Raw genomic sequence first — 16,320 nt, forward strand, 5'->3', positions numbered from 1 at the left:
AACATTCGCTTAACGTCTCTTCAAAGAGATTAATCACAGTCTTCTATGGTGGCCATAGCTTCCTCAAACCTATCTTCAGACGAAATAATAAATAAAGTGAGACATAAAGTGAGGCACTAAGAAAAGAAGGAGATCTTATTATGAAATAAATTCATTCTATATATTCCATTGTTTAAAAATATGAACAATGTAACATTTTAGATTGATTTTAAAAATTGTTGCAAGTAACTGTTGTATCAAAAAGACGCAATCTTAATTGAGAGTCACGTGCATTCAAATAGTTTTTGTTTTTTTTTTGTCTTATACAAGTATATGGTTTCAAAAGCATTTCTTGGTTTTGGTGTGTAAAAAGAAGCTAGTGCAAAAAATCAACTTGTACAATTAAAAAGTGCAGTATGCCTCAGAGTTCCGTGTTTTCGCTCCACGGGGATTCCAAGATACGCTGTTTTCAAAAATTGAAACATAAATTGGAAAATTCAAATATTTCATTTACCTTTTACCCCACTTTGTTACTGCAATTTTAAAACTATAAAAAGAATGAATAACTTGGCTCATTGTACACCATCCCCTCCCCGTCCACGCAAACCAAAAAATATACTTTATTTATGTTATTCTGCATAAAATCGCGAAGTTCGACTCAAGCAGATATTTGAGTTTCGCTAATGTCTTCGAAACGCATTAACCGCGTAATTCGAGTAAAGACTGTAATTCATTCAACATTTAAAATTGATTTCGTTTTTCAATTTACATTTTCACATAGCGAATCTAAACATCGTGTTTGAAACTTTACAATTATCCAGCGGAAAAAAACGAAATATATTACGGAGGTTATAGCAATTTCTGATGCGACCAACTACAAAATGGAATGCGTAAATCTTTCCTTAATGGAGTCGTGTGTATGAAGATAAAACCGTAAATCTTCCTTTTTTTCACGAGATAGCCTTTCGCGAGATATCCAGAGAACGCGTGTTTGGTTTATGTCTGCATGGCTTGAATTGTGTATAGGTGTTAGTAGCTTCTCGCGGCAATATTCAACAGGAAACTATGCTCACGGGAAGTAAATGCTAAACAGGAAAACGTAGTTTACTTTTTGAAAGAGAAGAATATAAGGAATCAAATATACTATAATGTTGACAATATGCAGGAAATACAACATACAACTGAAAATATATTAATGCTTCACTTTCTTCACGGGATGTATGTATGTATTAGCAAGCTCGAAGAGGCGTATTCGTAATAAGTTTATACAGCGCAAGGTCAAACAAATAAGATGGCTATACATACTCTATACATCACTTTCCCTATAGAGCTCGGTCCGGCCCACACTGGACACCAATTAGTGACAAGACATTAAACGAATACTTGGAACTGTATAAACATCATTAGACACAAATCTGTGGGCGATAAATTAGTCGCACCTGGTGGGAAGCACTTATCATGCCTAATGCCTCTAATTAAGTGGAATAAAAGGTATCATTTCTAAAATTCGACTCTAGCCTATAAGAAGTTAAATATTAATGAGCCATGAAGTGTGTGTTAGTAGAATAATGAACTTTAGAATCATATCTCGACTAAGAGATACATTTTATTCAGAAGGAAGAATTGTTTGTATATTGGTTTTATTAGACGACGGTTCTCATATTTCAATTACCAACAACGAATCTTGTATACGCGAAAGTCTGAAATAAACTGCATAAAAAGTTTGAAAATGATCGAAACAAAGGAATAGCGTTAATAGTTGTATATAATATCAGACTTTCAGTAAAACTGTTTCGGATTGTTTAGGTGGTATGTCATCAAATAAAATCGTTTCTCCACCGCGGGTTGTGTGAAGTAAAGATATAAAAATGAATTCTGTTAATCGTTTTTTAATGCAAATACAGATACATAAATCGTATAAAAGACTGTCACTACTCTAGAGAATGAATGTGAAATCAGATAGTCACTTATAAGCACGGGATAATAAAAATATATATATAAAGCCTGGCTTTGAGTTATGGGGTTTCAGTTGACTGAACTTCAAATATCATGCTGCTTGTTCAAGTACCAAAGCCTATTAAACGCTTGGAATGAGAAAATATTGAAATAAATCCATCAGCTCCATCTTTCGTCGCCGTCCTTTGTGTTTGATAAATACGATTCCTGTACAGATTTTTCGACGCGAATCACGTTTGAGAATTTAACGTTACAAATTTATAAGACTGGAATTTTAATCATCTAATTTGAATGAGTGCTTGCAATCGTGGAAATATCAAAAAGAGATGAGCATTTCATTGATAATATGATCACTTGGTTGAACATAATTGTTCTTTGAGAGTTTCTTTTGATCATGCGTATACTGTAAAAAAGCTTGAAGACAATAGATATTTTTTAAACTTTAAAGAATTTTTTTGAAGGGTATACTGTAAGGAATTCCAATCCCTAAGTCAAAGTAAAGTGTTTGAATTTCTAGATTATGTTCACAATCCCCATCATACTTTTACAACTTTTTTTTAATTGTTGAAATTTGTGGTAAAATAGAGGTATTTGTACCCTTTTGTTCATCTTAATGCTTCATCTTCATTACTTTACATTTACATATCATATCTGAAGTACAGCATCATTCCCAAATAGGTCAATGACAGTTTTCTTATTAGTCGTGCAATAGGGCAAATTATGGGTTAAATGTTACGTTTCATGAGACTGATACATCCACCTTAGAGAACTTTAAGCGACAATTTACATCTTCTGTAATTGAAAAATGGCGGCATCAGAGGAATATTTAACTAGGAAATCTAACAGAAATCTATAACATTTTAAGGAAGCATACCAAAAATCCGCTCTTGTTAACTCATTGCACTTATCTTATGCATTTATGCGCTAGTAAAATAATTGATAAAGGTCGCACTATTTCGTATTTATTTAAATTGTCCCATCCGGACCTTATCTCCTAATCAAAGACTGACTATCAGACCTACTTACTTACTGATCCGACGCTACAACCGCTTTGCGGTCTTGGCCTGCCTCAGAAGTGTCCGAAACCGGTCACGGTCTCGCGCCTTCGTCTGCCAGTCTGTTATCCCGGCCTTAATGGCGGACGTCTCCACGCGATCTTGACACCTCAGTTTGGGCCTACCACGCTTCCTCTGTTCTTGTGGACAGCCCAAAAAGATTTTACAAGTTGGATAGTCCGTTTCCATGCGTACAACATGGCCAACCCACCAGAGTCTGGCGAGCGTGATACGCTTCATGACAGTGAGGTCGGCGTACATCGTTTTTTTTTCTCCTTCCACCGGTTGGCAGCCAGAATCCTTGCGCGCAACTCAGCTTTCATGCTATTGTCGTGCAAAAATATATTGGTATTTTTTTCAAATTTTTAAAAGCTTTGTTACATGACTTTTTACGAAAACACGAATTAAGGGTAGTAATAAGATGATAAAGACACTTCGAAATAAATATTTTAAAAAATTGCATTTAAAAATCATCAGAAAATACACATAACATATTTTAAGAGGGTTTACAGTAATAAACAAAAATTAATAATTTGTAGAATAGAACTGTTTCCGAAGGAATTGAGATTTTTATCTAACCTATTGATGACCCCATATTTCTTTGCAACCTTTGATATGATGTTGTCCATGTGAGGGCTTGAAGTAAGTTTATCATTGAAAATTATTCCTAGATCTACTCAGATTTTTAGATACACTTTTTCTGTTTGTCTTAATTGTTACAAAGTTAGAGTGGATTTCTCAGTTTGGATTGGATACTAGCCAGTTTTTTATATGGATTTTGACAATTGGTAGCTGAAATCATGTCAACATACCATATAAAACCACGCCAAACAGTCTAAGATTTGTAGCCTAGACTATTTCAACATGATAAATATGTAAACAACGCCGATTCGGGCTAAGCTCGATCAGGTTAGTTCATCAAGGATATTTTTGTTTTGTTTTGCTGAGGTATAAATATTTTGTCAAGAAAGGTTAGAAATTCGTAGGCACTATTTTGAAAGTTATTAGAAGTAGTATTACTCATTTCAAACAAAAACAACAGAAAACAAAAGATATTTCAAAATAAATTTTTGTATGTACCCAAATGCTGAAATCCAATATGATGGAATATAATTGTCATATGGATACAACCCGGATGATGAATATTGTTCCAGTGCTAGGTTGAAATGCCAGCTTGTTGGCTAGAAAAAGGAAAGTGGCGAATAACGGTTTTAAACACTGTGGTGAATTAACGGTAAGCGATACTCTAAATCCGCCACTGATTCTAATATGATTTTCGAAAATGTGAAGAACGTTCATTGGACGAAATGCTTCAGCATTAACTGTACCATACGAAACACATGCTTTACTAATAATTAGTTAATTAAGGATATTTTTTTTTCTTCTATCGCATACCTATGGAAGTCTTTAAATAATGTAGAAATAACATTTTCCAGAAACCGTTTTTTAAAGTGGATTATGTTTTTTAAGATAATGCAATGTATTTGCTAAAAATGGATTATATGAGGATACATTTTGTAATTCAATAGGTTTCGAATAACCATGTATCTCTTCTTCTTTGGCTCAACAACCGATGTCGGTCAAGGCCTGCCTGTACCCACTTGTGTGCATGGCTTTCAGTGACTAATTGATTCACCCCCCATAGCAGGATAGTCAATCCTACGTATGGCGGCACGGTCTATTTGGGGATCGAACCCATGACGGGCATGTTGTTAAGTCGTACGAGTTGACGACTGTACTACGAGACCGGCCCAAACCATGTATATTTTCATTTATTGTGCTATTGTCTCCTAATATGGTTTTATTCTCTGGTTCTTTCAGCACTTTCCACGACCTTTTAGATTTTAGATGTACCAACTTACTCTCTCTCTCTCTCTCTCTCTCTCTCTCTCTTTCTCTTTCTCTCTCTCTCTTTTTCTCTCTCTCTCTCTCTCTCTCTTTGAACCCCTGCAATCATAATCATGGTTAACTTGTACTTGTTTAGTTCTTTTCAAATAAGTCGTTAAATTTTATAAAATAATTGAATTTTATGACAGCTTCAAGGTGCAACGTATTTCTCATTGTGAGTGAAAATAAAAAAAAAAATTATTTTATGTTTTGTCTACTAATTAAAAAACTTAAATAAAAATTGATTTCCTTGTGTAAGGGATATCTAACATCAAGAGAAAATATGTTACTCTGAATTGTTTTACAAAACTCCCAAATGATGCAAATGTATTCAAATGTATGGCAACTTATGCAGTCGATCTCATTATACATATGTAGCACACATGGACACCATTTTCTGCTGCTGTCAATATCGAATTTGCTTTTTACCTGTGAATATTTGCATCTGCTGTGAAACCTTAACATGTGACACGGAAAATTAATTGTTTTTGTTTTGCAGAAATACGTAGGAGATTCAGACGATGAATTCATTGAAAAATGCGTAGGTGTTATTATATCTTTATCATTGCCTTCTTTGAAATCTATATCGTATACGAGCAAATTAATTAAAAAATGTTCCACCATGCCAACATCTCATAAACCCAGTACGACCAGTTAGTTAAAAAATCTGATCTTTAATGGATTGAAACTTCTATATTTAATATTTTTCTGTAAATGCTGGTAAAAAAATGGTATAAAAATAGTGTATGTAGTTTTATGTGTGAACTTTATGGGCGATGCAATTAATGGGCAAATAAAACAAAAAAAAGTCAAATTTGAATAGGTAAGAAGATGTACAATAATTTGGTTAAATTAAGTTTTTAATTATATCCTTTACATGTCCCGAGACTTCATAAAGAACCATATTGCGAATCAATATGTGAAACATATTAATGTATACATATGACATTGAAATCCCATTATAATTCCCGAATGATTTGGTTTGATGTCTTGAATGGACAACATCATTAACCCTTCTATTAATAAGGGTCTGTATTTATGACGTTTCTCCATAATTAAGGAGCTCAATAAAAATATACAACATTGTATCACTAGGATTATTTACGGACTTTGACATTTTTTTTTTCAAAAGATGCTATAAATCATGTCTTTTTACTAAACCCTTTATGGGTTTACAATTTGAAGTAGGGTTAAAAAATTGAATTGATACATTTTTGAGTAACAACAGAATAAAAACGTGCATATTTGTTTCCTTACAAAATAATTTGTAAAGCACTATACATACATTACAGCTTCAGAGTTTCACAGATTCTTATTAGCTGCACATAAGTTCTTCTATACATTCAATCATTAAGAACCATCGCGTTGCATAAATTTTCTCTCTAGCTATATGAAGAATCTAGACAATTTAGGCTGTTATCACGGCAAAAGTTTGGATTAACAAACAATGATACGTATTTAGTTTAAACACATATTAAAAACGACATTTTACACAATTGACCAAGTTCTTATGAATTATTCACACATAATAAGGAATACTTTCATACGCAGAAAACACATACGATACACATATGTTATACGTTACGTTACAAGCAAATGAAGAACAGCGAGCAGAGCTATTCAGTTAAAATAAAGGAGAGAACGCACTGTACCGTGGCAATACTGTGTATGTGTTTGCCACAAACATAGATCTGTGAAATCATGGGATGTTTGCAGTGTACAACATACAGTGTACTAAAAGTTTGTAGATGTATTATAAAAAAACATTCTATAAGTATAAAGAGAAAAGTGTATGTCCAAATAAAATGCAACATTTTGTGATTGTTGTAATCTTCCCTACTGTATAACATTTAATACAAATTGAAGCTTTGAAGCAGATTTATTGAATTTAAGCGTACTGTAACATAGTATAGTGCTAAATCTTAAAAGATTGGGACATGTTTAATGATTAGTTTATTGGATTTCAATATAATGGTTTTGTTTTTACATGATATGACTGATATAATAATAATTTTTCAATTAATTATATAAATAACAAATACAATTGTTTGATGCATTTAAGTTGGAGAAGATTATTTACCTAGAGCATTGATTCGCGATGCCCATGTAAATAAACAAAAAAAGCGAAATGCAAAAGCAAAAAACTATAACGAAAGTGACAAGAAGCTTATCCTGATTATATTTTATACAATAAACGAATTCAACGAATCGCAATCTAACAGCTTTCCATCATTCCACGAAAAGAATTTAAGACACCTGCTGCATGTTGTTTCATCATCGTTTTATGTCCAAAATATGAAAGCAAAACCTTCCTAATCTAGCCCCTATGAAAGGTGCGTAAAGCAACATTAAGCATCAGCACTCTCACTTAAAGGCAACGCTTCTCTTAACACATTGATAAATTGAGTGTCGGAACTGGCAAAACATCGTATTACACACTTCTTCGAAAATAAACATTATGGCATGATCATACCATGGAAAGGGGTTTGACAGCAGTTTGCTGTATATAAAATTATATACATTGCATTCACGACAAACCCCAGTGCCCAGAGCCTGCGGCGTAGGCATACGGCGAAGGCGTAATCCATGCTTACATATGTTATGCGTCCAGATCAGGTAGCATAATCATCATCGTTGTAAATCGTTCTCATGTTGACAATACATCAAGCAAACTGCTGTACATGACAGTACATAAAAAGTGCAATAACGTCACAAGGTTAAGGATAGTGTTCAGATAATACTGAATATGTTGATTGGTATTCAGATTTTATTTCCTATACCCTTTTCCGCAACAATATTTTTATCGGAGGAAAATTCCTTTAGATGCTGTTGCTATGCTGTGACAAGATCCACACAATCGTTACCATGGTCGAGAGGGAAATGACCACTTGAAATTCAGATGCTTCAAACTAACGAGAAGATGAATGCTTCGCTTATGTGTGTGTCCGAAGGAAGTCAATAGCAGTAGCAGTGCATTACCGTACATTTTGACTAACTACTTTTATATCTTTATTTTTCAGATTCTCCGAGGTTCTGAATAGAAAATGTAAGTATTAAAGATTTATTCATTATTTTTTCGCTTGCTTTAACGGACAATTTATTCACCTTCTGAAAAACTATTGTAAATAAACAAAATAAGATTTAATGCAATGTAAATATTTATCTCTTAAGCACATATATTTGTAAATATTGTAAATAACCCTTTTCCAGATTGTTTTAGTTGTTTTCATTATGAAGTATCAACAATGCACTTACCTGAATGAAACAGTGAATCAACTACTTCGTCGTGCGTGGATAAAATGATTATCAAGTGATTCCCAATTAAATCAAGTGCTGCTAAACCACGCACACTCATTGATAGTAGTTTGAGGTTAATTTTAAAAGCAATAAGCACCCGGGTGGGTCATTAGTACAAAAGGCGCAATCTAGTTTCATAATAAAACTGCCTTATTTACACACGCTTGAATGAATGAGACTTCTAAGGAGACATTTATTGCACGAGTCAGCCTACGATCCAGTTGCTAAACAATTTAGATGTTTGCCTGCTATTCCGATCCAAAGTACTGATAGGCTAGATCAGATACGCGATAGGCTCCGTTACCACACGCGTTGCTCGTGTCATCCAGGTCAAGTGTAAAGATTGCTACACCGCCCAGTGAGCTATCGAGTACATAGGTGAACTTCTGCACTAACGTGTCCTCCGTTTCGATTCCAATCCAACTTTTTCCCTTGAAGTAATAGGTTGTAGCCGTAACGCTATCGCTAGCGGAATTGTATTCACCAGCCATATTGCAAAATTCGTAACGAGCGATAAGTCCGGGGCGTTTTGTATTGAAACCTGCCTCGCCAGGTCCAGTGCTCCGAGCGCCCACCGCACGCTGATCCTCGCTTGCCAGGACGTATGTGCGACCGAAAGTGGCTACCACGAGGTTCACTTTATTCCGGCGAGCACCAGCCGCTAGCCAAGATGTTACCGTTGAGTTCTGGGTTAAAAATGATTAGTGGTTCAAATGGAGCAAATGAACCATGAAAATTAAAAACAAAATATATAATACTGACTTTAAATATTTAAAACATTGAATACTTACCACACTGATAACGTTGTTTGGTGTACTCGAGAATAATGGTGCCAAATTTGCGACAGTATTAGCAGTGTTGGTCGTGAAATTATAAGCATGAAGATTTATCATATCAGCATACCTACACCAGGGTAAAGAACATTTGTTTTGTCAGCTGTTTTATTTCTCGTAAGATTTTGTTGAAACATGTTTTGTTCGTTCCAATTGGCATTTAGTCGGATCATCTCCGTTACGCACCAAAGCTACTTACAAGCTTAGCGAAGTGATATCGTACGCATCAGCGAATTGCGCCGAAACGGACACGGACAGTTGCTTGTTAATCATGTACAATCTCGAACGTAGCCTGTTGACAAACCTTGCCAAAGCACTCTGGAAAAAAATGAAAAGATGGCGCACCAAATTAGATTACATTGGGTGGGTGTTTTGATACTTCTCCCACATCCCTATAAGACAAGACAAGATCGGCGCTCTTTCAGCACGCCGCCCAAACTGGCCTCCTATACCTTATCGAAATCAATGTTACGTCTGTCTATTTCCACGCCATCGAAGTTGTACTGTTCCAAAAAAATAGCGACACTGTTCACTAACTTTTCGCTCCGTCCTGCAATAGCCTGCGTTGGTGGGAGGTGAGCAGGAAATAAACAAATGAAAAAGTTTTTTGTCAGATTTATGTACACCTCTGCTCTTCTCTGTTCGCCCATTCATGAGGGATGCTGGTTCATGCATGACGAAATGGAATACACGTGCTTAAATTTAATACAGCAATTGCAATACATTACGTTGGTCAAGTTTTTGCCACCATCACGATCTGAACTCAGCAGCACGTACAGTTTTACATTTTTGATCCTGCGTATGTTCTGAAACTCGTCAAATCCAGCTAGAGACAAATGAGGAAGAAATCAGTATAAGGAAGAATAAACGAGTGGGATACTTCTGAGTGTGTCGTTTAAAGCTCGATATTACATGCTGTGTCGTAGTTGCTCAATATGCGAAGATCGCCTTGGGCCGTTACACCAACCCCATCGTAGACGTAATGAGTGCAACTTGTTGAACTGATGTTTTTGGGAAACGTTGCCGACACGTAGTTTGCTGCTCGGCTGTCGTAATAGCATACGATATCTGTAAAGATGTAAGGTAAAACAAAAGCCAGCAATAACATAATTTCTTTACCGTGTGCCAGTCACGGCGTCTGATAAATTGATGCTAATCAGCATCGACTGGCACGTCTAACGCCAATCATCTGGACATCTCTTAATAATCATCTTATGCTCTCTTGATCCCATCGCTCGCCTGTCATTAAACATTTAATGGGCTCATTAGTACTAATCTTCTCGAACATTTTAGTTTTGCTCCCATTATCATATCCCACGACGTTTGCACCGTTCGACAATTACAGAAAATACCTCTAGATCTTGTTATATGAAAATCACCTGTGTCTATTCATGCTATTATTTAGCCATATTATGGAGCATACAACTAACACTTGGGATCATCATTATTTTGCTGCCAATTAAACTGAATTGTCCCTTCAAATCAGTACTATTTATATTTGTCTGTAAACCTTTTAACTATCATTGAATTGTTGCTTAATTTGAACTTCTCAATGGTTTGACGAATAAAGCATTAACCAACTTGATGAATACTTGAATACACTCACTTTTTGTTGCACCTATTGTAATGCTAATCAAAACTAGGAATACAACGCTGCACCACATTTTTACTGCCAGTAGTATTTGTCCGTATTCTTTGAGAGGCTTCAAACGACTAACGCTCATCACACAGATTTATGGGCGAGAAATTCTTTCAAGCATGTGATGGCATCATCTAGCTTTCCTACCGGACGATGCAGCAATCTTTCCATCTTTATTGACACAGTCTGTTCATTGTTTGTTGAATGAACACGACACTCTTGAGACTTTTTTTTGGTAAATGAAATTATCAACATTAGACAAATTTGATAGAAAAATGTCATCATTTATGGCAGATATGCCCTATATAATGCAGTGAGAGGTTAAATACATTATAAACATCTAGCTATACACATGTATAAGCCGAAAAAAACAGGAACAACTGAAACCCAAAGAAATATTTCATCGTATGCCTCTCACATGCTCAAATGGAACATAAAAAAGCATTTCCCTTTGAAATTTACATTTGTATCCCTGCTTTTATATAGAATATCTGTAAAAGAAACAGCAAAATTATGACCAAACCATAAAAACCAGACGAACCACGAGCCATCTAAAACATGGAAATGCCAGAATGTTGCTTCCGTTTTTTACAAGTAGTGTTTTACCACTTTAAAAACTTTTCAGCTGGCAAATTTTCTGCTGTAGTTAGTATAAGTAACCCTTTTCTGCAAGCGAAAAAAATACCCAAGAACGATGAAAGTCTGTTAAGACTTTTATCTTGTTTTTTGTTCAAATATTTTTGTAATTATTTAACTACGGATCTTTTTCTGGTAATCTTTTGGTAATATCTTTTTCCTGAGCACTTACGACAGCCTCATGATTTTAATATATAAATAGATGTATATGTGATTTCCATGTCCCTTGTTGTTATCTTAGTTATTGTTTAAACCTCAACTATTATTTTTTGTTTAAGTCCAGGTGATGATTGTGCAGTTTTGATTAAGCAAATTGAAGAAAAAAAAAATCAACTAATATTTAAGCGTTATAAACTAAACCATGCGTGTTGTTATGTTTTTCTACTAATTAAGTTATTGGTAGTCTGGACAAATAAATGTTTTTCTTTTTTTTGAATAGAAAAATGTACTTCCAAATCGAACTGAGTCGACTGCTTGAAAGGGGCTTATAACCCTGTGGTGAGGCTGAAAGTCGAAGCGGAATCAGTTGTTTACAAAGTAAAAGTAAACGTCACCCATGAGACTGGCACAGTGATACCATTTTTGAGCTTTTTTTGTTGTTGTAAAAGTAAGCTTTTTCCTAAGCGACTGTAATCAATTTTCGGAAAAGGTTCTCTCAGCTGTTCAATTGGTAATGAGTAAAAAAAGATAAAACCCATCGGCAATTTACTTATTGAAACGTTTGTCAATAGACCAATAAAATCGTTTCAATTTTGAAATACTTTCAAAGCCTCTATAAAAGGAATAATATAAACGATAAGATAGGTCTTTTCATAAGAATAGATCTTTGGTAATCGATTATGACATAGAGATTATCTGGCTGACTACGAGTGCATGGAAACACGCTAATTGGCAACGTGATATACATCTATGAAATATTGATTACATTTTGCTTCTTTCCTAAACCCGTGTTCGAAAAAAAAAACGAATTAAAAGCATTGTGTCCTGTTGCACATGTAAAAAAAATCCTACGGCTTAGAACAAGATCAATAACTTGGTACATGCACATTCTCAAAGATCCATTTTTATACATTTGATGTAGTTTTTTTTTATTTTTTGATTTTATATATCAATTCGTTGGCGGTAAGTTGGCAGGCTGCCAGCAATATTAAAAAAAAGTGTGTAATGCAACTTTAAAGTGGTTTGAATTTTAGACAATAATTTGCTAAATCTATCAAACTTCTAATAAATTTGTCTAGATCCAGCGGTTGATGATAGGCATGATACGTGACTGCCATGAGTATGCCATAGATAGTCACATCCACAAAACGCTAATATATGTCTTTAGGCTTCAATCTAATTATCCTTTTCATTATCTAATTATAAATTCTAATTATTTGACAACATTCAACAGTTGCTAGCAATAGAGATACTTAAATAAATTAATTATAATATATTAAGCAAGTGGATTATAGAATACGATTCGTGTGCTTGCTCTACGGTTGCGGTCTAATATGGCCGGGTTGTCACCCGCTGTATGAGTGTTTTTGGTCCATGACTGCATCGTTTCATTCTCAAATGTACATGATATCCGACAGATTCATTCTAATTTTCACTGAGGTCGATGAACACCTGTCCCCTAATGCTGTATGGAGCGCTCAAAAACATAACAAGCAGTAACTATCAAGAGGATATATAATCTTTTCGTTCGGATATGCTTTCCCCCACATTCTTATGTTATAGAATGTATGTGTTATTATTGTCCATTGCACTTTGGAAGCATGTGCGAACAAATGCAACGGTAGTTATAAAAATCACAATACAATACATGTAAAAAAAATATTTTCTATAACATTTTTCCTCAAATCACAATCACGGAAATGCGGTGTTGTAGTTATAGTGTGATACACTGTAGAAACTGATCTAGCATTTGCGATATATATGTGACAAAAGTTGTATGTTTAACATTATTTTTTAAATAATTTTGAACCAGACAGACTATTTTTAACAGTATTCATGGTGTATTATTCTAAAAAAAAGTATTATTCATAAACATGTGAAGCAGGAGAAAATCCTAAATAGTGATAAAACAAATCAAAAACATACAACATACTTACTAGCTATGCTTTTCTTGTAAAAGTGATACATATGATGTCACTCCAATACAGTTTTGTTCTTCTTGTTTTTGTAATAACCTACGACGACTATGCCGGCCTATCTTGTGTTCCGAAACTGATCGATACGGTACGGTTGGGATTCGATGCTGACCTGTCCTATAGGACCGAAATCTAAAAAAAATATGTCGAAAAAACGGCCCCAATAAAATCTCTAGCTGGTCAACGCTAACATGATCTGTTCTTTAAAGTACGGATTCAAACGAATAGTTATTGCATTCTTTAAACTTATAAATATGCTTGCTGAAATATACTAATTCCCCAAGATAAATTGTTTGAGCTAGCGATCAAGAGATATAATGATTGATTTATTTAAACTAAAATTCCATATAGCTTCAATATATAACCGCCGCTCAGGGAGGCTGTGCCTAAAGAACGTTCAAGGAGCTTTAATGCTGCCAATGAAGCCAATGAAGCCAGAACGGGCACACATAAAAAAGGGATCGTGCGATTTGACAAAGTATCCTATACAAACAAAAAACACCAATAACCCTACATTCGTTTCATAACCTTAGCTGTGTGTTCAACTTTGGAGAAACCATGGCTGAACTTTGTAATTGGGTGGTAAAAGTTTGATCATTGTGCCTTTTACTAAGATATCGGAGCATAGCAGTGTAAATTGATGTGTGTCAGGAACTGGGTGCGACCACTGCTCCACGTGTTACAGGTGTATGCTGGCTTTCAAAGCGTAGGTTCTTTCGTGTAATGATTAGTAACTGTGTAACTTGCAGAATGTAAATGATGGAAAAATTCGAACGTATTCTGTTGGTGCGAGCCAAGTGCGAAAACGTGATGAAAATAGTAAGTTTATGAGACAGTATGTGTACCGTAGCTGATATGTGTGTTGATGTTTTACTAATTACTAATTAAGCTGTGCTAATAATTATTCGTAATGTTTTCTTTTACTAACTACCTTTACTATGTTGTAACTTTCGAAATCAACAAAATTTCATACATTTCAATGTGATAATTCGTGTGTCCCACTGCCTCGTCGTACACCATTTCAATTGCATGATGACTTGCCTCTTGAAATTCTCAGTTATTGGATAAAATATCTGTCCCTCTTCTTGAATGTACCAATCAGCCCACGATACCCCGTATATAATTGTTATATTCTATGTATCCTTATATCCCAGATTGAATGAACACAAAATTACGGAACCTTTTCCCACAGGCAACCGGTGTTGGACGTTTAGCAATGGTGTTTCAATGGTTTCGATGTACTTAGGCAGTAGTTTATTTGGTTCATTAATATCATCAAAATTGTTTTGCTCCGACAAACTTTCTTACAGGGCAACTCCTTCAAATATGATGAATGTAACATTGAATGTTGAAAGGTATGTATGCATAAAACATATCTAAACGAATCATCAGATGAGATAAAACAATTACAAGAATTCATAGACATAGATGCCATCATGAATATTTGCTCATAAATTAATAGATTGTTGAGCCTTTAAATCATATTTGCATACCGTTTCTTCAGATGAGTAGTTAGTAATATGCTATATTAATTGAAATTATTAAGGGATTTTCCATTACATTATATGATGCAATTACCAACACACAATAATTGGCAGCTTTCTCATCTTAATTTTTATGGGAAATCAGTGAATCGTTGAATTGTATTTATAATTACATCTTTTTTATTTGATTAATGGAATTCGAATGGAATCCCAAAAACCAACCGTCATTAAAAATAATGCACTTGTTTTTAATGAGGTCATATGATAGTTCATTGCTGTAAAAGTTTCGCACAATGCAATGCATAAATTCCAGTTCATTGAGCATTATACCGCTTCATTAAAATTTACAAATGAATTACTTGTACTCTGTGTAAGTGAACTTCGTGCACTATCAGCTGATGAAATCGTGAGTTTCATAAATATTCAATCAGTTATCTTCTGCTATCAGAAATTTGCTATTGAGTAGCACGAATTCAGACTGTAAAGCTGAAAAACAAATCTGGTATAGTGAAAAATTTTGCTTATGAATTTAGATTTATAATGCCATGTTGTTATTAAAAATGGTTTTATCTTAAAGGTAAAGACAAATTACTTATAATTTTTGTTATATAACTTATAATATAATAATAAATGAAATACACACAATATACAGAATATTAGGACATTTAGAGCATAAAGCAGTATTTAAAGGTACATTGATACATTGAATTATACACCCATAATTTCCTATCACGTGACGAAAACCATCACAAGCTTTTTTTTTAAGAATGACTCAATCGCATTGGTGATGCGATAAAAAGGATGAAGATTTTTTAATGCATTTCTACAACACAAATAAAACCAAAAATAATTTGAAAATATTGTTTTTCAACCCCCAGCTTAATGCTACCTTAAATTTAATAATTGAAGTTTGAAAGTAATTTTAACTTTTTTTAACGAAAAGTTTGGACAAAATACGAGCGTTGTTTATATTGGTTACATATCAGTCTGCCCTTTCATCGTAATGTGTCTTGATGGATGAAACACTTTCGCCTCAGTCCCAATTTCATCAAGGAGAAGTTACAGACTATGGGAGAAGTAATTGGACTTTACGTTTACTTTTGCAAGGATGCACACCATAGATGGCAGAAGACGCGATACGGTTAACCCATGACGGGTGTTGCGGTCCTTAAGTAAGCAAACCTTGATACAATGTTTGCCACCGGGTTGTGGTTTTTCTGAATAATTCACAACATTCCATTGATGGTATTCGCAACGTCCGTCCGGAATATAGCACTGTCAATTGCCTCCACCAGAAATGACTAATTTGCAGTTATTAAATCACTTTAGGTAAGATTTAAGGTTTACTCAGCGTTACGTATAGGAGGGGCAAGTTTTGCACAAAACCACAAGAGTGCCATACTCATGCGTGTTATCCCG

The 16,320-nt window shown here is 34.6% G+C and overlaps 2 protein-coding genes across 3 annotated transcripts in view; one reads left to right on the top strand and one right to left on the bottom strand.

Annotated features, from left to right (window-relative positions):
• The window catches only part of LOC1275135 (G-protein coupled receptor dmsr-1), a 65,413-nt gene that overhangs the window by 17,293 nt on the left and 31,800 nt on the right, over positions 1-16,320 (top strand). Inside the window, exons 2-3 of one of the 2 annotated variants that reach the window (XM_061640839.1) lie at positions 7,898-7,923; positions 14,728-14,772. The gene's annotated coding sequence lies outside the window, so the exon portion shown is untranslated. The remainder of the gene's footprint in view (positions 1-7,897; positions 7,924-14,727; positions 14,773-16,320) is intronic. The other variant, XM_314364.4, reaches the window with a different exon arrangement.
• LOC5667346 (chitotriosidase-1) lies at positions 8,339-10,703 on the bottom strand. The gene is made up of 7 exons (XM_001688515.2): positions 10,614-10,703; positions 9,920-10,075; positions 9,736-9,833; positions 9,460-9,567; positions 9,207-9,325; positions 8,966-9,077; positions 8,339-8,860 (listed from the first exon to the last, which is right to left on the bottom strand). The coding sequence occupies exons 1-7, from the start codon at positions 10,669-10,671 to the stop codon at positions 8,423-8,425; spliced, it is 1,089 nt and encodes a 362-aa protein (XP_001688567.2). The 5' UTR covers positions 10,672-10,703; the 3' UTR covers positions 8,339-8,422.

This window comes from Anopheles gambiae, chromosome 2 (genome assembly GCF_943734735.2).
Source record: "Anopheles gambiae chromosome 2, idAnoGambNW_F1_1, whole genome shotgun sequence".
NCBI lineage: Eukaryota > Metazoa > Arthropoda > Insecta > Diptera > Culicidae > Anopheles > Anopheles gambiae.